We start from the raw sequence: 22,909 nt of genomic DNA on the forward strand, positions 1-22,909 counted from the left end.
CAAAGATTTGGTAAGTATTGTTCTCAAAGTCTTCAAAAAATAGGAGAAGTAATACATCCCAACACATTTTATGTGGCCAACATAACCTATATATCAGTGGTTCTCAACCTTTCTAATGCCGTGACCCTGCAATACAGTTCCTCATGTTGCGGTGACCCCAAACCAAAAAATAATTTTGGTGGCTACTTCATAACTGTAATTTTGCTACAGTTATGATTCAGAATGTAAATACCTGATATGCATTATGTATTTTCCAATGGCTTTAGGCGACCCCGCCAGGGTCATGACCCACAGGTTGAGAACCGCTGCTGTATATGAAAACCTGGCAAGGACAATACGCAGAAAATGAAACTACAGACCAATATCTCTAATGAATACAAATGCAAAAATCTTAAACTAAATACTAGTAGATCAAATACAACAACATATTAGAAAAATAATACATCATCATGATCAAGTAGAATTTATCTAGGAGTAAAGGGTGGTTCAATATATGGAAATTGATCAATGTAATACACCACATCAACAAAACAAAGAAGAAAAATCATATGATACTATCAATCGATGCAGAAAGTGCATTTGATAAGATATAACATCCCTTTATGTTTAAAACACTCAATCAAATCAGAATAGAAGGAAAGAACCTCAACAAAATAAAGGTCCTATATGACAAACCATTAGCTAATATCATACCAAATGATAAAAAAAAATGAAGGCTTTTCCTCTAAAATCAGGAACAAGACAAGGCTGCCCACTCAACATAGTTCTGGAAGTTTTAGCCAGAGCAATCAGGCAAGAGAAAAAAGTAAAAGGCATCCATATTGGGAAATAAGGTGTAAGGATATCACTTTTTGCACATGATATGATTCTGTATATAAAAAATCGCAAAGACTCCATCAAAAAACTTTTAGAAAAAATAAACCAATACAGTAAAGTCACATAATACAAAATAAATATACAAAAGCCCACTGCTCTCCTATATGTCAATAATGAAACATGGGAAAATAAATTCAAAAAAACCAATCACTTTTACAATTTCAACAAAAAAATAAAATATATAGGAATAAACTTAATAAATAATATAAAGAACCTATATGCTGAAAACTACAAAACATTACTGAAAGAAATTGAAAATGACATAATAAAATGGGAAAATATTCATGTTCAAGAATTGGAAGAATTAATATAGTTAAAATGGCCATATAACCCAAAGCAATATACAAATTTAAATGCAATGCCCATCAAAATCCCCACGTCATATTTTAAAGAAATAGAAGGAAGAATTACCATGTTTTCATGGAACTATAAAAAACCTGAATAGCCAAAGAAATCCTGAGGAAAAAGAATAAAGCTGGAAGTATCACAATATGGGACTTCAAATTATATGATAAAGCCACGATAATCAAAACAGCATGGAATTGACAGAAAAAAAAGACATACTGATGAGTGGAATAGAATCAAGAGCCCAGAAATAAAACCACATATATAAGAATAAGTCATCATTGACAAAAGAGCCAAAAACACACAATGTTAAAAAGAAAGCCTTGCCCTGGCCGGTTGGCTCAGTGGTAGAGCGTCGGCCTGGCGTGCAGAAGTCCCGGGTTCGATTCCTGGCCAGGGCACACAGGAGAAGAGCCCATCTGCTTCTCCACCCCTCCCCCTCTCCTTCCTCTCTGTCTCTCTCTTCCCCTCCCGCAGCCAAGGCTCCATTGGAGCAAAGATGGCCCGGGCGCTGGGGATGGCTCCTTGACCTCTGCCCCAGGCGCTAGAGTGGCTCTGGTCGCGGCAGAGCGACGCCCCGGAGGGGCAGAGCATCGCCCCCTGGTGGGCAGAGCATCGCCCCCTGGTGGGTGTGCCGGGTGGATCCCGGTTGGGCGCATGCAGAAGTCTGTCTGACTGTCTCGCTCCATTTCTAGCTTCAGAAAAATACCAAAAAAAAAAGCCTCTTCAATAAGTGGTTCTAGGAGCATTGGACAGCCACAGGCCAAAACAATAAACTTGGCTGCTGTTTGCTCCTCTGCACAAAAATTAATTCAAAATAGATCAAAGAGCTAAATATAAAACCTGAAACAATAAATTACATAGAAGAAAACATAGATACTAAGCTCATGGACCTCGGCCATAGAGAACAGTTTATGAATTTGACCCCAAAGGCAAAGGAAGTAAAAGCAACAATATATGAATGGAACTATATCAAACTAAAAAGCTTCTGTACAGCAAAATAACTGACAACAAAACAAAAAGGCAGCCAACCAAATGAGAGATGATATTTTCAAACAACAGCTCTGATAAGGGATTAATACGCAAAATATATAAAGAACTCATAAAACTCCGCAACAAGCAAACAAACAATTCAATTGAAAAATGGAGAGAGGAACTTGAGAGGCTGTGCAGAAAAGGGAATTCTCATTTACCTCTGGTGGGAATGCAAATTAGTACAACCATTGTGGAAGAAAGTATGGTCGATCCTCAAAAAATTAAGAATAGTATTATCATAAGACTCAGCAATCCTTCTACTGGGTATATACCCCCCAAACTCAAAAACATTGGTATGTAAAGACACATGCAGCCCCATGTTCATTGCAGCATTTTTCACAGTGGCCAAGACATGGAAACAACCAAAAAACCCTTCAATGCATGATTGGATAAAGAAGATGTGGTACATATATACTATGGAATGCTACTCTGCCAGAAGAAATAATGACATAGTGACATTTATTACAACATGGATGGACTTTAAGATTGCTACTGAGTGAAATAGGTAAATCAGAAAAAGCTAAGAACTGTATGATTTCACACATTGGTGGAATACAAAGCTGAGATTCATGAACATAGATAAGAGTGCAGTGGTTACTGTGGGAAGGGGATGAGAGGGAGGAGGCTGGGGGATGGGTGTAAAAAGGGAAGAATACATGATGATGGAAAATATATAATTTGACTTTGGGTGATGAATATACAACATAATCCACCATTCAAATAATGTGGAGATGTCTACCTAAAATCTATGTACTCCTGTTGATCAATGTCAATGTCATCCTGTTAGATTTAATTTTCTAAATAATAAAAACACTTGTCTTTAATAAATATTAAATTATTATATATTGTAATAAACTCATAAAACCAATATAATTTAAACTTTTTTGATAGAGACTTTTTAAAGCAACCTGAAGATTATCCTGAATGATATAGAAGCCTATAAGGACAGTAGCCATGGCCATCACAGCTGCCAGGCAGGTGCAGGTTCCCATTAGAATCAGACAGATGGTAAAGAAATGATGGAGCCAATAAATGGTGGGCTATTCCTTTATTCTAGCCTCACAACTGGCCAGTGAGTAAAAATGCACAGAGCACCAAAACCCACTCACATATTCTCCAGTTCCACAACCAGGAGAATCTTTTCCAGTTTTTTCTAGAATCAAAGGCCCCCCACAGTCTCAGTCCCCTCTGGTTCCCCATTTCCTTCTCTCTGCACAAACTGCATAAACTGGCTTCTTCTTCAGCACCCTGCCATCTTGGCTGCTTCTTCTCACCACACTTCCTTCTTCCTCCTTCCCCCTTCTTTTCTTAAAACATTTTGGCAAGAAAGCCACTCCTCTAGCACACATTAGCATAACAAAGCTCTTTCCCAAGCAGGAATGTAATTAGCAGTTTCACTTGGGCAGCAGCCATTTTTAACAATAAAAGTGAGCAAAATAAAATAACACAAATTTTACATACTTATTTGCCCAACAAAGCCATTAGGAGATTTTTTTTTCCTAATGGAAGTAAGTGTATTACAGCAAGTATATGGAGAATAGACAACAGTGGTGAAAATAGTAGTGAAATGTAGAAACACCATACTCTGACCATAGAACAAGTTTTGTAAGATTTGCAGATGAGTAAAGGAAAGGAGTTGTGTAAAGCCACAATGTTAGTTCTGTAAAGGCCATAATTATTCACTGATGTCTCTGGATTCTGGAAAAGCCCTCAGGATGCTGCCTTAACAACCTCTGTAAAAAGCCAAGATAACCCAGAAAATTTTTTTGCTTTTTTGTAAAATGCTTTGCTGAGCATTCTCTCTCTAGATTGTTCCTACAATAAGTGAAAGCATGTATTGCTTCTGTAAAACTGCTTTGGCTAGGTGCTCACCACCTGTGGACAAGTCCTGCCAGGGATGAGGATGACAGAGACACAAAGACCCAACTCTGGGAACCAGGTTCAATGATGCAGATCCACTTTATTCCGGAAGTAAGTTAGCTTACTGTTGGGCAGATAAAATGTATTATGCTCACTTTGTTAAAGATGACGCTGCCCACGTGGGGGCCGTTGCTCAGGTGATATTAATGTGTGTTGGGGGCAGGCAGGATTGTTGTAGCCTGGGGCTTGGTTTTGGGATTAAGCCTTTCCCACCCTTTTTGATGTGGTACAATCCAATCATGCCTCAGAGAAGTGACTGTATTAGAGACTTCCCTATTTTGTATATTGGATTAAAGGTTTTGAATCTACAATATAAAATAGGGGCAGAACAGGAGCTTGCTCTCTTGGTTCCTGAGATTATCATTAGAGGAGAGAGCAGAGCAGAGAGCAGAGAAAGGCCACGTGAAGGAGGCCAGGAGAAGCAGCCAAGATGGCGGAGTGCTGAGTGAGATGCCAGTTTGTGTAGAGTTTGTATCTGGGATAAGGAAGGAGATGGGGAACTGAGGAGAATAAGGCTGGTGAGCTAGAAACCTTTGATTCTAGGATACTCGGATAAGTCAGTAACTTTGTGAGCACTGAATGTGAGTGGGTTTTGGAGCCCAGTGTGTATTTTTACTTGCCCGCCGGGTGCAAGCTAGAATTAAAGATGACAGCCCATCAGTTTTTGTCTCCGCTGTTTCTTTACCGACTGTCCGAATCCAATGCGAACCTGCATGGGCTGGACAGCTGTGATGGTGGCCCTGCCTATTGGCCTTACACTTATGTACACAGGTTCAGCCTATAGGGTGTTACAGCGTGTCCTTCATAGCCAATGGCTGAAAAGATCAGGGAGCTGCGTGGTTAGCGCTAAGTCACTTCCTTATAGCAGCGAGCTTCCTTCCTGGGTGTGCCCAGGAAGCTTCTGGGAGCTGGAGTATTCTCACAGCATTGCATCAGCCACAGCTGCTAGGAGTGTGCTCTGTGCTCCACCCACAACCACCACCACCCCCGCTTCTTTTTTGACCTTTAAAAGCAAACCCTTGAGTTTATTCGGGGCCACATGATTTGGTAACTACAGTCCCCACGCAGTTGCCAGCTTTTAAATAAAGACTCCTTAATTTGGCTACTTAATTGTGTGTCAAAATGTTTGTTTCCTCGCTGTTTAGATATAACAGTAGCACTTAGAAAACTGCTGATAATCGGGTATTAGCAATAAAAAAATAAAAGACAAAATTTCCCCCAGGAAATATAATTTCATTATATATAAACAGATGTTACACACATACACATTTAAAAATACAAATCAGATCCATGGCCTCTGTCTTTTGCACAGAATATTCTTCTTAGAACATGCCACAGGGCCAAAGGTGACTGAAAATGAGTGGATAATGACAAGAAATTCATAAAAGATAGCTAAAGTCCTACATTAGACCACCCACAGAGAATAGTCAAGTTAGAATAAGAAAAGCAGAAAGCTGAAAGCCTTGTCAATACCAAAATCTGAGGCATAAAGTAGTTGATAGATGCCTAGGAATAGAAATAAAAATAAAGGGTATGAAGAAGTCAGGGCCAGAGTTTATGACAGTTCCACAGAAGTGGTCATCAAGGAAAAACACTAAAATATCTTTTGAATTTGATAATAAATGAGACACTAATGACCTTAGGAAGAAGATATCCTGGGGAATAGAGGGTATAAGAATCAAGTGCAAGCAAATTAAGGAATGAATCTGAGTGGGGAATCCAGAAGAGACAAAGGACCTGAATTAATCTTTAAAAGTCTTGTTTGTTAGAAGAAAGAGAAAGGCTTGGTGTCAAATGGAAACATGAATTCAGGAAAAATTGAGTTGGTTCATTTTCTTACTAGTTTTCAGATAGGATAAACTTGAACATGGCAGCTAGATCCTGATTTTGTAAGCCCTAAATCTTATACATATTTGGCGGCTTCCTAAGAAAAATAAATAAAATTACAACAAAATTAGTTACAAATGCAAATATTTATTTAGAATAAGAAATTACAACAAATTATCTCTTTTTAAAGCTGGAAAATATGATCAAATATGCAGAAAAACAATATATTTATTAACTGACTGATATATCTCTGTAATAATTTTCCCGTATAATTTGTCTGTATATTTTTGAACCCTTCTTTATATGGTAATGATTTTTGTAATATTTTCTATAGAGAGAATGGAAAGATAATTTTGACTTCCCTCTTGCATATTAGGCATTTCTAATACACATTTCAGGCATTCTTGGCATTAAGGAAGGAAGCCTTATGAACCAGGAAGCTTTTCTTACTATTGGAGATAAGCTTCAGGACATTTTATGTTTTAGGCAAAGTGCTCAGAGAAGGACACCTTTGTAATTGTTGAAATTGTATGACTTGTACTGTTACTGTAATTTGTTTGTATAAAGTACCTCATTCTCTACACAGGAATGCCTGTGGTATAGATTACAAAGCAAGCAAAAGGGGTAGAATGTTGGCCAAATAAGTTTGTAAAATATGATTTTTAAGTTTGCTCTCTTATAGTTTTCAATGGGGGCTGGGCAGTGCCAGCTAAAATTGGTCAGTGAAATTGCAAATTACCTTCTTTCTTGGGAAGGGCCTTTATTTTGCTAATGGAGACATTTTTACGCTAGAAAGTTATGAAGGGAGGAGAAGAATGCAGGGGCTAGGGAGCCAGCAAGGGATTAACTGCTTCCTATAATTCTCTGAGAAGGTGCATGAGGTAACTTGCTACACAGAGAAAGAAAGATAGAACTTATTTGAAAACCCCTTCCTCTCTCCTTTTCTTAAAAGTTTTTAAGACCTTAGTTTGTGATTTTCAATGCTTATTTTCTGACTTCACCTAAACTCCCCCCTGCCCCCATCCTGGACTCATGAGAGTGATGTTCACCTCAAGACAAAGGAATCATGAGCTCCTTGCGTGTAAACATGTGTTCTGTAAAAAAAATCAACTTCAGGGAGCATGTGTTTTTGGAGCTACTATCCCGCATGCTCCGTTGGCTTTTTAATAAATTCTCTTCTCCTCTAATAAAGTTATCTGAGTGTCTATCCTCCATTGGGTCACTTTCCTGCAACAGCATGGCTTGTCTCTTATAGCTCTGCAGATGCTGACTTCATGATATACAATCTGACGGCTCCTCTTTTTCTCAATATGTAGAGTTTCTCTATTTATATCTGCTCTGGTATTCTGTTAATGCCCACACTCACTCATGCCAACTCAGATGTAGATTATGAATAGAACTCTTTCTAATCGTTCCTAACTAGTTTCTTGCCTCAATCAAGTATGCAATATAAACTGCTGCCAGAGTGATAATTCTATAACACAAATGTTTGTCACTCCCTGGCATCCTTCAAGATCCACCAATGCTCTCCATTACCCTGGAAAATAAGCCCAAACACTATTTCTATGTTACTCAAGCCTTGTATGATCTGGGCTCTGTTAACTGCTCCAGCTACATCTCACACCAAATTAGATTACTGGCAAGTGTTTAAATAAACTGTGTTTTTTTTATTCTTCTTGTCATTGCATATGTTTTTCTGTCTATAGTGCCTTCAGTCTGTGGACTACCTGGGAAATGTTCGTTTAGCCTTCAAGGTCCAGTTAAAATATAATTTTCTCTTGAAACCTTCCCTAAGTACCAATCTCATCCTTACTCTAAGAAGAGTTAATCATGTTATCAAGCTGTTACTGTATCTTATATATTCTTCATTTGTATTATATACCAAAAATATCATAATTACCTGCTTTTATGTACAGGTCTCCAATTAGATTGGGAGGTTTATTGTCATGAAAGATAATAAATAAGAATTACTTCCATATATGTGTAAACTATTATGTATCAAGCAAAGTACTACAGTCTGTTTCATGGAGTTCTGATAAATACAAAAGGGTTCCAGGAATAGAATGATACATTTATCCAGAGCAACAAAGAGTATGAGGAAAGAAACAAAGGGTTAAAGAAAAAGAAAGAACCTGATCATCAAATGAATAAAGGTACAGGATACTCAAGTTACAATAGTCTCTACATACAACATTTTTAGTTTACGATGCTCACTCCCATAAAAACTTTAAAAAATTGAGACCTGGGTCTTTTGGCCTATGCCATTAGGGTCGTACTTACAGATTACACGGACAAACTACTGTGCACAGAGGAAGAATACACAGTACAGTATACAATACAGTATATTTATGTCCTCTTCTTCTTCTGTGGCTTAGTTGTGTTTGTATGTTCTAGCTTATGATTTTGATTTTACAACTGTGTTAGGGTAGGTAAATGACTTAGGCTAGGTTGTGTTTGGATTTACCAAACCAAAATTTGGATTAGGTCACTGTTATAGGAACGGAACTGTGTCATAACAGGAGGACCCACTATATATACATGGTCTAGTAGTCTGGAAGATTGTAAAGAGGTCAGAAAATGAGGTTAATATGCAATTCATTGCAGGAGACAATACCAACTTAAGGCCAGTTTTTTCAGAGGTGCTGACCACTTACAAGACAGAGCATGATTGAGATTTTAAGGCTTCTCATAGGTTTTGACATTCCTTCCCCTTGAGCACCCTGAAGAAAGTAAAGTTAAGCAAGAATTGCCCCATGGCATATTTTAGGGTTTGTGTGTGTTTGTCTGTTTGTTTTGATGACCAAGTTTCCATAAAACTCTTCTATGTCACATAGTAGGCCTGAGAGCACCAGGGGGCAACAATTTTGCTCCTCACTTTACTTTAACTACTGGCTAATGTCTTCTCCCATTAGTTCTCTTCAACAGCCAGCTGCACCTTCTAATTCCTCCCATGAGCTTAGGCTCACCCACCGAAATTTGGAGGCCGCTTATACGCTCAGTAGAATATTGGAAAAGATTCTGAGATCTATCATTCTGCTGGCTCCCACAACTGAGATTCAGACCCCTTTTACTCCAAATCTTGAACCCAGGTGTTAATTCTGAGTAGCTCCTTCACTTTGCCTGGAGCTTCCCCCTGGAGCCTGGCAGATCTAGTTCTGAATTCCTTTTAGAAATATAAAATTGGGTGAAAGTCACCTAATATACAGAGCTTCAAATTTCTCTTCACATAAAATTTTAAAGCACAATAATATTTATCTTGCTGGATTTGGTTGCATTAGAAACAATTAGTTTAACACATTTAAATTGTAATAATACTCAAATGCATAGTTTAAGTGATTAGAAGTAGAAGTAACCCATCTGCTTTTCCCTCAATCTCAGTTACTCCTTAATAAATCACTTACACATAAAAAAGTAACTTTAAATCTAAGTAAGCAATAAAAAAAATGTATTTTACATGCAAGTGAAAAGTCAGGGGTATACTAGCCATCATAAAGACTCAGTTTTTCCCTGCTATAACCTTTGCTGGGATGGCTTCATTTTCAGGCTATGGAGGCCATGGCATGCTATAGAGATGTATCATCCTATTAGTGCCAGCACAAAAGATGTTTCTTCCTAAAAGGTCCTTGGGATCCAGACAAATTAGACGATTTGGGTCATTTGTATTGCCATTATCATTGTAAGATTAAAAATGACTGACTTGTTTGTAGTAAATCCATAATTCTTGTGCCTATGGGAAAAATTTCATCCCTGGACTGTTAAACTGACTAGGTATATAAAATGTTGCTAATTATCAAGATTTGGCTCACAAACCTTCACCTGAAGTAATAGCTGTGTCTGGATGTAGCTCTAAACTGAATGACTGAAAAATCAAGTAGAAGCACAATGCCTCAATGTTCTGAAACCACTCCCAGAAAGTCTCATCTAATTGCTCGAGATGGCGCTCAGGTGCCAGTGTTCTCTGAAGCACCAAGGTGGTTTCAATGATTCCCAAGGTTGAGAATCCTGGTCTAGAGAAACTTAATCCACTGATCAGCCTGGACTTCATCAATAGAGCCAAAATTAGAACCTCATCTAAACCACATATACTAAAAATGTAAGAAGAATTCTTTAAAACAACTCTGAGGCATAATTACTTATAAAAAAACAAGAACAACAAAAAGCCAGAATGGATCCTACCTAGCAAAAACAGAAGTCCTACTATATAAGCCACATATTTTATCTTTACACTCACTGCCTATCTATTCTATTGCAAATCTTGCCAAGTTCTTGATACCCTAAATATGAAGGCCATGATTCCTCCATGTGAATGGGTTTAAAAAGTATAGGAAACATTATTAAAAATGCAGAAATATATAAATATCCATTTAATGTGCAAATCACCATTATTTTACATTTACAAAATAAAAAGAAAATCAGAACTGTCAAATAAACTCTGGAAATATAATAGAGGATGGGTCACAGGATGAGGGAAAATGAAGAAAAAGGGAAAAGCCAACAACATGTTATTATCTCCTGGGTATATTTTAATGTGAGTCAGAGCAAGTATACTTTAGACATATTTAGCAATATTTGGCTGTCATTTTTCCTAAAGTTACTAGCAGGAAGACACAGTGATTAAGGGAGTCAGGTTGAGCTAGGTAGCTAATGCTAGGGTTCCATATCCTCAAGCCTGACATTATGCAGGGAAATATTCTGGTGGTGAGATTTAAATAATTTAACAACTGGTTCTCTGCCTTAATGACAGTTTTAAGTATAAAAGATATATATACTGAAAAGTAGTTTATTATTTCATGAATTTAATACTTAAAAAAAGAACAGTAAAAGAGATACACAAAACTAGATTTTGTTATAAGAAAGAATTTTAAAATATTAATTTAAAATATTAAATGATACCTGACCAAAAAAAAATAAAGCTATCATTTAAGATATTTCCATATTGCTTCTTAATTGGTGTCCTCACTTGCAATTTTTTTTCACCTATGGACAATGATCATTATTACTATGAATGCTTAGAATACGCTGTTGTGCAGATAAATGTTAAAAAAAAAAAAAAAAGAGTACTGAATGTAAATTTGTCATTTTCACATTGGGCAGCTGCCCAGACACGGACCATAAAGAGAAACCTCATTACAAGTGTCATTTTAACACCTGGTTTGCCAAACTCAACAGAAATTAGGCATCTGTTCTGCTGAACCAGTGCAAACCAGCTGAATCCCACCACTGGAATATTCCCAAAGCTTTAATTTTTGCAATGTAGTATGCTTCAGGAGTTTCCACTCATTGTTCCACAAGTCACTAAGCTGCACTCAGGAGTGCAATGAAGCTCAACTTTTACACATATGTTTTTGTGCCAATAATACCACACATTGTGTGTAATTATAAGAAACATTCTTCTTTTCTCTGTAGTTCAAAATGCCTGGCAGCATAAAATTTTCATGATTTAAAAACAAAATTCTAGGTGATCACTTGGAATTATAAGCCAAAACATTCTAATACTGTTCTGGAGTGGATTATGTTCTCAAATGACAAATCATGCATTTTAGGTCTCCACCCTGTTTCAGTGCTTGAGTTTTCAGGTTGGAAACAAAGAAACTATTTCCCCCCAAGTGGTCATGCAGGCTAGATGTGAACTAAATACTTTACAGACCAGAGTCTTATATATACTACTTAGCTTGCCAACATGTTGATGACATGTTTTAAGTCAATGACATTCTCTAGAATATTTCCTCATCTTCATAATCCATTTTATAGTGAAATTCTACAAGATGTCAGTTAAAGAACACTGTGGAAGATGATAACTATAATAGTCATTTCCTAATGTTAGAAATTAGAAATCTCACTTTTTTTAAGGTATTTTTAAAAATACAAATGGTTTCTGAATGGCCAGCAGTCACGGCCGTCATGGCCATTCACATGCAGGTTCCCATTAGGTTCAGGCAGATGGTAAAGAAACAGTGGAGCTAAAAATTGGTGGGCCATTCCTTTATTATCACCTTGGACCCAGCCGGCGAGTAAAACACACGCAGAGGGAAAACACTTCCCTTTCACCCAGAGCTCACAAAGCCACTGACACATCCAGGTTTTCCTAGAATCAAAGGCCCCCACCAGCTCAGTTACCTCTGGTTCCCATCCACACAACTTCTCCCTTCTCTTCTCTGCACAAATTGGCTTCTCTTTTAGCACCTTGCCATCTTGGCTTCCTTCCTCTTCTCTGCAAAAATGGCCTCCTCCTTCTTCTTCTTCTCCTTCTGTGCTTTTATAACTTTTTGGGCCCTGGCCAGATAGCTCAGATGGTTAGAGCATCATCTTAAACTGCAGCCGTTGCCGGTTTGATTCCTGGTCCGGGTACATACAAGAACAGCTTGATGTTTCTGTCTCTTTCTCCCCCCTTTCTCTCTCTCTTAAATTAAAAATATATATTTTAAAAAATTTTGGCACAAAAACCCCACCTCCAGAAAACATTAGCATAACAATGGTCCTTCCCAAGCAGGAAGGCAACCAGCATCTTCACAGACCAGCACCATTTTTCACTATAAAAGTGAGCAAACTCAAATAACACAAATTTTACAATTCGCTCAACAGTTTCTAAGAAATATTTGAACATAGTGAAAGAATAATCCAGTTTCTTTTCTGTTCTTTTCTTTAAAATAAGTGCATCTACATTAATATTTATTTACTTTAAGGAGGGAGAATCCCCCTTTATCAACCTAGCATAGTCTATAAACTCCTTCCAAGAACACTCTTCAAAACTAAATACCATAAAATACATAGGATTATAAATAAATAAAGTATATTGGAATATATTAGTGCAGGTTTATAGATTTAACAGTCCTATGAATCTAGTTGAGAGCTTAATCTTATGCAATCTTTCTATAAAGGTTTTATTCACAACTGAACATAAGGTATGTTGGTCAAATAAGTTTTTAAATATGATATATATGTTTGCTTTCTTATAGTTTGTATTGGGTGTGGGGGAAAGGCTGTAAGAAGGCAGGGTCATTATAGCTTAAGGCAGGGGTCCCCAAACTACGGCCCGCGGGCCACATGCGGCCCCCTGAGGCCATTTATCTGGCCCCCGCCGCACTTCCGGAAGGAGCACCTCTTTCATTGGTGGTCAGTGAGAGGAGCACATTGACCATCTCATTAGCCAAAAGCAGGCCCATAGTTCCCATTGAAATATATATTTTAAAAAATTTTGGCACAAAAACCCCACCTCCAGAAAACAAACTGAAATACTGGTCAGTTTGTTGATTTAAATTTACTTTTCTTTATTGTAAATATTGTATTTGTTCCTGTTTTGTTTTTTACTTTAAAATAAGATATGTGCAGTGTGCATAGGGATTTGTTCATAGTTTTTTTTATAGTCTGGCCCTCCAACGGTCTGAGGGACAGTGAACTGGCCCCCTGTGTAAAAAGTTTGGGGACCCCTGGCTTAAGGCTTAGTTTTAAGACTAAGCTTTTTTCCCACACCCTTAACTGATTGCATTGATGTGGGGTGGTGCACTCTCATGAAGAATTCAGTATGCCTCAGATAAGTGACTTTGTATCAGAGACTTCCTTATTTGTATATTGAATTAATTCTTTTGATATCTACACTATAAAATGGGGGCAGACTGGGAACTTGCTCTCTCTTGGTTCCCGAGATTAGCATTAGAAGAGAGAGCAGAGAGGAGAGCAGAGAGAGGCCACATGGAGGAGGCCAGGAGAAGCAGCCAAGATGGTGGAGTGTTTGAAGGAGAAGCCAGTTTGTACAAAGTTTGTGCAGAGAGAAGGAGATGGGGAACAGAGGTGAATAAGGCTGGTGAGCTAGAAACCTTAGATTCTAGGAAACTCGGATAAGTCAGTGTGAGCACTGAATGAGTGGGTTTTGGAGCCCAGTGTGTGTTTTTACTTGCCTGCCAGGTACAAGTTAGGATTAAAGCTCATGGACCACCAGTTCTTGGCTCCATTGTTTCATTACCATCTGTCTGAATCTAATGCGAACCTGCATGGGCCAGTCGGCTGTGATGATGGCCTGTGGATACTGGCTTTACAAGGCATTTCAACAAAATATGTTAGAAAGTATCTTTACAATAGAGACAAATTCAGACACTAAGAGGGCATATAATGGTAATATTAGCAGGAGGGGTGGCAATCAATGCATGCAGCAGTGACTGGACTGGTGGAGAGTGTGACAAAATGCAAAGTGAATACCCTCTCTAAAGGAAGAAATCTCTATTAAGGTTCAGCAAATTTTTGTCACATGAGAATGGGAGCTCTGTATGGCCATCTATTCCCCTTTCTTTTTTTTTTTTTTTTTTTGGTACTTTTCCAAAGCTGGAAATGGGGAGGCAGTCAGACAGATTCCCGCATGCACCCGACTGGGATCCACCCGGCATGCCCACCAGGGGGTGATGCTCTGCCCATCTTGGGGCATCACTCTGCCGCAATCAGAGCCATTCTAGCGCCTGAGGCAGAGGCCATGGAACCATCCTCAGCACCCGGGCAACTTTGCTCCAGTGGAGCCTTGGCTGCGGGAGGGGAAGAGAGAGACAGAGAGGAAGGAGAGAGGGAGGGGTGGAGAAGCAGATGGGCACTTCTCCTGTGTGCCCTGGCCGGGAATCGAACCTGGGACTCCTGCACGCCAGGCCGATGCTCTACCACTGAGCAAACCGGCCAGGGCCTATTCCCCTTTCTTTTTAAAAGAAGTCAGGTATCTGGATTTTTATATGAACCATTTATATTTGTTAAAGTTGGCTAAAGAACAAATTAACACTCTTTTGGACAAAGAAAATATATTTTGTCAGACTTATCTGTAAAGCTGCAAGTTTATAACTTCAAAAAAGATTAAGAAAAATGAAATTACCTATAGTTTTATGCATTTTTACTATCTATATCTTTATTACATTTATTTTGGCAACATAAGAATTAATTTTAATTTAATTATTTCCTAGGCTGATAGCATGCTTGCAAAAATAATCACAGGCTTTGGAGGTGCTGGGCAGATAAATATTTTATGCTCACTTTGTTAAAGATGACACTGCCCACGTGAAAGCCGTCGCCCAGGTGATATTAATGTGTGTTGGGGCATGCTGTGGGCAGGCAGGATCCTTGTAGCCTGGGGCTTGGTTTTAGGATTAAGCCTTTCCCACCCTTTTTGATGTAGGGTGGTGCAATCTCATCATGCCCCAGATAAGTGACTGTATTAGAGACTTCCCTATTTTGTATATTGGATTAAAGGTTTGGATTTCTACACTATAAAGTGGGGGCAGAATGGGAGCTTGCTCTCTTGGTTCCTAAGATTAGCATTAGTGAGCAGAGAGCAGAGAAAGGCCACATGGAGGAGGCCAGGAGAAGCAGCCAAGATGGCGGAGTGTTGAGTGAGAAGCCAGTTTGTGCAGGGAGAAGGAAGGAGATGGGGAACAGAGGTGAATAAAGTCTGGTGAGCTAGAAACCTTTGATTCTAGGAAACTTGGATAAGTCAGTAGCTTTGTAAGCACTGAATGAGTGGGTTTTGGAGCCCAGTGTGTGTTTTTACTTGCCCGCCGGGTGCAAGCTAAGATTAAAGGTGATGGCCCACTAGTGTTTGGCTCCGCTGTTTCTTTACCGACTATCTGAATCCAATGCAAACCTGCATGGGCCAGGCTGCTGTGATAGTGGCCCTGGCTACTAGCTTTACAGGAGGTTTAAGTGTTTTAATTCTTCTACCAAATATTTATTGAAAACTTGCTCCTATGTGCTAGGCAATATACAGGTTAGTAAGAATACAAAGATTAAGACATTGTCTTTGTTTTCAAATTTTACAGACTAATGTAGAAAGAGTTATATCAAAAGATTATAACACTATTGTTATAATAGAGTTATAATCTGTTAAAAACTATCAAAAAGATATGCAAAAAATACAAGGAAGAGAAAACATATATCTGTCCAGGAGATTGGGAGGGATTTTCAAAGAAGAGATCTCTTTGAGTAGATTTTTGTACCAAAGAACACAGATTATTAATGATTTAATAAGTTATTATGAAAAATTAGGTTTTTATTCCAGAGGAAATGAAGAGTCTTTGAAGAATTCTGAACAGAGAAGTGATATGCTCAGATTTTTATGATCATTTTGGCTGCAGTACAGAATATGGCCTCAGGAAGAGACAAAGCAGAAAATGAAGACCCACAAATGATGATTTACAGCTGCAGGAAGGGACATAAAAGTGTTTTGTCGGAAAGATATTTTAGAACAAAAACAACAGAACTTGATGGCTGTTTCTATGTTGTAGACAGAGAGTAAAAACAGAGGGAAGGGTTAAGAATGACTCTTGAGACTCTCTATAAAAGGTAGTCTAGAATAAAAGTTAGAGCATTGTTGGGCAGATAAAATGTATTATGCTCACTTTGTTTGAGGAGCCACTGAGCCATTTCACCTGCAGATGTTGTAAAGTACCAAAAGGCTACAGAATTAATATTAATATTTTAGGAGGCTTGGAGAACATTTTATTAATTTGGGTTAAGGTATGCAGAGAAATTGTGAGAATAGTCTCTGTACTGTGTGATTAGCATAACCAGGATGGCTCTTGCCATTGTATTGTAAATGAAAAGGGAAGGAAAGCATAGATTCCCTGACATTCCACCACACCTGTGGGGAAAGGAGTGAATGGCTAGCCAGGTGCAGGAAGGGAAAAGCCAAAATAAACCTTTTCTTATAACTATGAGCCATTTGCGGGCATTTGTCCCCATGGAAACTACCTCTCTTATGTAAATGCATGTGGTTAATACTCTGGACAGAGAGATGGGGGATGAACATTAGAAAATATAGGAAGGCCTTTTAATATGTAAAGAGAGATCTTTCTACCATTGTGTTGACTTGTAAATTTTGTTTTCTCCAAAATGATGTATGGTTTGCAAATTGAATGTGGTCCTATCATGTTAAAGGACATATGACTATAACCAATAGCGGTAAGGGGCTCCCAATTGCAATTTTTGCTTCTGTACTTCCCACTTACAAAACTATAAAAACTAAGTAGAACAAAGGGCCAGCACGCTCTCCATCAGATTTCTGTCGGAGTTCCCGCCGCTTGGCCAAGCTAGACAATAAAGCTTTAATGTGTAAACGACGGACCTTGCTCCTGTCTTCCATATTTCGGGTCCCTCCGAATTTGGATTAACATGTTAAAGAGGCCGTTGCCCAGGTGATATTAATGTGTGTTGGGGTGGGCTAAAGGCAGGGAGAATCCTTGTAGCCTGGGGCTTGGTTTTGGGATTAAGCCTTTTGTTGGGCAGATAAAATGTATTATGCTCACTTTGTTAAAGATTACGTCGCCCAGGTGATATTAATGTGTGTTGGGGATCATTGTAGCCTGGGGCTTGGTTTTGGGATTAAGCCTTTCCCACCCTTTTTGATGTGGGGTGGTACAATCCAATCATGCCTCAGAGAAGTGACTTTGTATAGTGGATTAGAGGTTGTGAAGTTACAGTATAAAATGGGGGTAGAACGGGAACTTGCGCTCTTGGTTCCTGAGGTTAGCATGAGAGAGCAGAGAGAATAGAGCCAGCAGCGGGAGGAGGCCACGTGGAGAAGGCCAGGAAAAGCAGCCAAGATGGCGGAGTGCTGAGTGAGATGCCAGTTTGTACAGAGTTTGTATCTGGGATAAGGAAGGAGATGGGGAACTGAGGAGAATAAGGCTGGTGAGCTAGAAACCTTTGATTCTAGGAAACTCGAATAAATCAGTAGCTTTGTGAGCACTGAATGTGACTGGGTTTTGGAGCCCAGTGTGTATTTTTTACTTGCCCACCGGGTGCAAGCTAGATTAAAGACTATGGCCCACCAGTTTTTGGCTCCATGGTTTCTTTACCGACTGTCCGAATCCAATGCGAACCTGCATAGGCCGGGCTGCTGTGATAGTGGCCCTGGCCGTGGCTTCTGGCTTTACAGCCTTTCCTACCCTTTTTGGTGTAAGGTGGTACAATCCTATCATGCCTCAGAGAAGTGACTTTGTATTAAAGACTTCCCTATTATGTATATTGGATTAAGGGTTTGAATTTCTACACTATAAAATGGGAACGGAGCGGGAGTTTGTCTCTTGGTTCCTGAGGTTAGCATGAGAGAGCAGAGAGAGTAGAGCCAGCAGTGGAAGGAGGCCACGTGGAGGAGGCCAGGAAAAGCAGCCAAGATGGCGGAGAGCTGAGTGAGATGCCAGTTTGTACAAAGTTTGTATCTGGGATAAGGAAGGAGATGGGGAACTGAGGAGAATAAAGCTGGTGAGCTAGAAACCCTTGATTCTAGGAAACTCGGATAAGTCAGTGGCTTTGTGAGCACTGAATGTGACTGGGTTTTTGGAGCCCAGTGTATGTTTTTTACTTGCCCGCCGGGTGCAAGCTAGGATTAAAGGCTATGGCCCACCAGTTTTTGGCTCCATGGTTTCTTTACCGACTGTCCGAATCCAATGCAAACCTGCATGGGCCAGGCTACTCTGATAGTGGCCCTGGCCATGGCTCCTGGCTTTACAAGCATAGTCACTGGAGCCAAACTACTTGAGTTCAAATTCTATTTCTTTTACTCATTTTCTGTGTGACTTTTAAGCAAGCTATTTATTCTCTCTGAGCCAAATTTATGTATAAATGTCAAGTATTCTTACAAGTGTTTACAGTTGTGCCTGAACATTACTGTTATTATTATTAATTATTGTAATTCTGGTTTGGTTGGTAGTTTGGAAGGAGAAGTCAGACCCCCTACCCCTTCTCCACTTGGAGGAAGAAGTAAGAAAGAATGCGAGGGGAAGTGAGCCTGCAGGGGATGAAATGCTTCAGATAGTTCTCTGAAAAGGTGCATGGGACAACTTGCTACACAGAAAAAGGAAGATAGAACTTATCTAAAAACCCCTTCCTTCCCTTTTCTTAAAAGTTTTTAAGACCTTAATTTACAAATTCCAACAGTTATTCTCTGGCCTCACCTAAACTCACCCTCCCATCCTAGAGTCATGTGAGTGACCTATACCAAAGGGATCACAGGACCCTTGAATAAAAACCTGTATTCTGTAAAAAGTATATAAGATGTAAGAAATCTAACTTCAGGGAGCACATGTTTGGTTGTTTTGGGGTCGATCACACTGCTCCACTGGCTACATAAATCCTACTACCTTCAAGTTGTCTGGGTGTTTTTGTCCTCCTTTGATTCCTGCAATAATGGTGCTATTCAGTTTGTTTTAGAAGACTAATGTTACATTTAAGGTTCTTTTAGAAGATTCTAAGTTTGCATAGATGAATATGTGGTTAAGAAGAAGCTTCATTAGCTGAGTAATAGTAGTTAGAGGCTCTTATTCATGCAGATTAAATAACTCAAGGAATTTTGGAAGAAAAAGGCCAGAATTTGAGTCTCAGGAAACTGATGTTTAATGGGCAAATAGACTACAAGGCAAAATTGGCAGAGACTCATAAGAAGAGAAGGTGGGAGGGTTAGTAAGAGAAAAACAAAAGTGCAGTGTCTTAAACCCATAAGAATAAAGGGGTTTAGAAAGACAGAAAATGCTATCGTGGAGTAAAGTGGTGATTGACATTTGTTGATATTTAACAATTGAGAAACTTTTAATTGTAATTTAAAGTGGCTCCTTCATATTTGGCATGTAAAAAACACTCAAATGTTAGTTGCTATTACCTTCTAACTTCTAAATGTATTTCTAGGGTGAGAAGAATGAAAAAAAAAACTACTAGAGTGAACCATATAACTTTCCATATTTGTAGGCCGAAAAAGGTACAATTCAATAACTTCATATAATTCAACTCTGCTGATTAAGTGAAAAGCTGCTTCAGAGATCAGTAGGAGTATAAACAGATATTTGTTTCTATTATTTGTGTTATAATGCAAGAGAAAAAAATGACTTCTTTTTTTTAATTTTCCTAAAGAAATTGAGCTTATACTGTATTGATCACCAATATCATATTCATACAAATGAAAGGTAATGATATCTAAATGCCTTTCTTACTCTATAATTTATTGTAATTTTCTTTGTAACCTAATCTTTTGAGTTTAAACTACCAGAGTGGAAGCTAAATGCAAAAGTAATTTGAAAGAAAATATATTTGAACCTTTCTAAAGAAGTATCTTCTATGATACTATTCATCACATTGGCATTATGAAAAAAATCTAGTTATTTTGGCAGTATAAAGGGTAAAGTATAAAATATTAAGAGTGTTGACTTTGGAATCAAGTTCTAACTCTATTACTTGTTAAGTATGAGGTTCAAGGAAAATTACTTTTCTAAGTCTACATTTTATTATATGAAAATGAAGGAAACCACTGTTTCTTTCATTAGGATAGGTGAAGATAATGTATATAAGGGTTTAGCACAATGCTCCTTTAAATAATGTCATGATACTTTACTTTTTATACCTTCAGAGTGAGTGTAGGGTCAGTAGCCACAGCCACCATCAAAGCCGCCTGGCCCATGTAGGTTTGCATTTAATTCAGACAGACAGTAAAGAAACTGCGAAACCAAAAACTGGTGGTCCATTTTTCTTTACTCTAGACTCACACTCAGCAAGCAAGTAAAAACATGTAGCGGGAACATTTCCCTTTCCATTCAGGGCTCCCAAAGCCATTGACTCATCCAAGTTTTCCTAGAACCAAAGGCTTCCACCTCACCATTTTGCCATTTTGGCTGCCTCCTCCACATGGTCTCCTTGCCCTGCTACACCATGTACTCTTCCTCTACAAGAACATAATCACTCTCCCTAAAATGGTCTCCTAGCTCCTCTTTTTAAAACTTTTCAGCACAAAAGCCCCACATTAGCATAACCAAGCCCATTTCTAAGCAAGAAGAGCAATTAACTGTTATCATGTGAGAGCATCAGCACGTGAGAGCAGTGGCCTCTTTAACAGAGTAAGCAAAAATAACTCATCTGCCCAACAGTGAGTAATCATGAGAAAGTTTGAGAGAATTGTTTTAAAACAGTGGTTCTCAACCTTTCTAATGCCGTGACCCTGCAATACAGTTCCTCATGTTGCGGCAACCCCAAACCAAAAAATAATTTTGGTGGCTACTTCATAACTGTAATTTTGCTACAGTTATGATTCGGAATGTAAATATCTGATATGCATTATGTATTTTCCGATGGCTTTAGGCTACCCCACCGGGGTCGCGACCCACAGGTTGAGAACCGCTGTTTTAAAAGAATAAGTACTTTTAGAAAAATGAGTCTTATCATACACCAACAAAAACTTTTAAGGTCTTTTTTTATCATTTAACTTTTAAGGTCTTTCTAGTGATGTAACCTTGTCCAATCACTGGTACACTTCTAAGAAAAACAACAGTCATTTCCATAATTTTATAAGACATAAGAACTAAATAAATTTTTTGCTTCTCATCACTTCTAGCCACTTTATCTTTATAACTAATTGAATATATAAATTATAAAACAAAATTCCTCAAAATCTATATTTAATTGAAGCCATATAATAATGATTTACACATAAATAATATCACTGATGACATATTACAGGTGTTTTTATTATATCCCCTAATTTCTTTACAACCTGATACTTTACAAAAGTGAAAAAACAAATTGTTTTTAAATATATATTTGTCTTTCATTTCACATTAAGTTAACGCAAAATAAATGTATAAAATATGCTGAAACTGGTAAAAAAAAGCCTTTGTAAATCTAATTTTCAGAGTACACAGTATTGTCTCATTAGAATAAAATTGAATTAAAACAAGACTGAAAATGACTTAACCATTATTTATTTTAAGTTTTTATGAAAGATTACTATGTTTTGCTGTCATTAAAGTATCATACAAGACCATTCAGAAAAATTATGAATCTTAAAACCACTAGTGCAGATGTTTCTAATCACATTAAAAAAGCAAATACACAAATAATTTTGTTTCATCTACAGAACAATTTAATTAAAAGAATGTATATAATTTAATAACATGAATAATAGTTTAAGACTGGCCAGTAGTGAAATTGTAAGAAAATATAAGTCTACAAAGTATGTGCTAAGAAAAGTGTTCCAAATTCTCAAGGCTAAGAACAAAATTAGATTTCTCACCAGTTTAAACTTCTTATTGAAAAAAGAATCATGTGTATCATGTTATACAGAATTAAATCAGCATGCACAATAAACATAAGTTCTAACAACATATAGGATTCTCTATATATTTATAAAAATATTAAGTATACAAATATTCAACGTGTTTATTCTCCTAAAATTAATTAAATATTTTGTTAGCCAAATTGTAGATCTTAAGGCATAATACCACTAAAGGAAACTGATATCTGTCCTGCATAAGACAGGAAAATCAGATACAGTACAGTACCTTGTGTCACCTGTTGAACTCCCAACATTATGCCAGACAGACTGTCCAGAAGCAAGTTTTCCTTCAGATTGTAATGCAGTGCCCATTCCAAAATAGGTAGCCGTGTTCTACACCACTGTTTAAAGTCTTCACAATGGGGGATATTCATCTTGCTCCAGAGCACACTTTTCTTGTTCCTCTTTGCCTCTGTCATTTTTCAGATTCCTTCTTGTAGAAGTAAACTTTAGACAAGAAAACCAACATTACAGAATACCTCTTTCAATGTGAGGCTCCACTTCATCTGTGGTTTACAATGTCAAAGCTATCCAAGAAGTAAATCAATAGAAGAGAGAGAGAAGGAGAGAGACTAACAGATGCACTTAAACATATGAAACTGAGCCATTCGCATTATAATGTTGCAGCAAACCATTCTAGAAAAAAATATAGATTAAAACTTTGAATTCTTATCTAAGTGAGATGGAAAAATGGTTCCTGTTAATAAAATATTTTTCAGATCTTGGAAAAGTAATGTGTTCAGTGTTAAGTTGATCTAGAGCTGTCTTACCAGTAAATTCCCTTATATTTGCTCTAGTCTAAAATTTTTGGCTTCAATCCCAATGGTTAAAGTAGTTGTGGGCGTG

General features: G+C 38.0%; 1 protein-coding gene across 1 annotated transcript in view; it reads right to left on the reverse strand.

Annotated features, from left to right (window-relative positions):
- Positions 1–22,482, reverse strand: part of SLC26A7 (solute carrier family 26 member 7) — a 260,877-nt gene extending 238,395 nt beyond the window's left edge. Inside the window, exon 1 of the mRNA XM_066264649.1 lies at positions 22,290–22,482. Within this exon, the coding sequence (XP_066120746.1) occupies positions 22,290–22,482 (193 nt within the window). The remainder of the gene's footprint in view (positions 1–22,289) is intronic.
- Positions 22,483–22,909: the final 427 nt, after the last annotated feature.

Source organism: Saccopteryx bilineata, chromosome 3, assembly GCF_036850765.1.
Source record: "Saccopteryx bilineata isolate mSacBil1 chromosome 3, mSacBil1_pri_phased_curated, whole genome shotgun sequence".
NCBI classification, from domain to species: Eukaryota; Metazoa; Chordata; class Mammalia; order Chiroptera; family Emballonuridae; genus Saccopteryx; species Saccopteryx bilineata.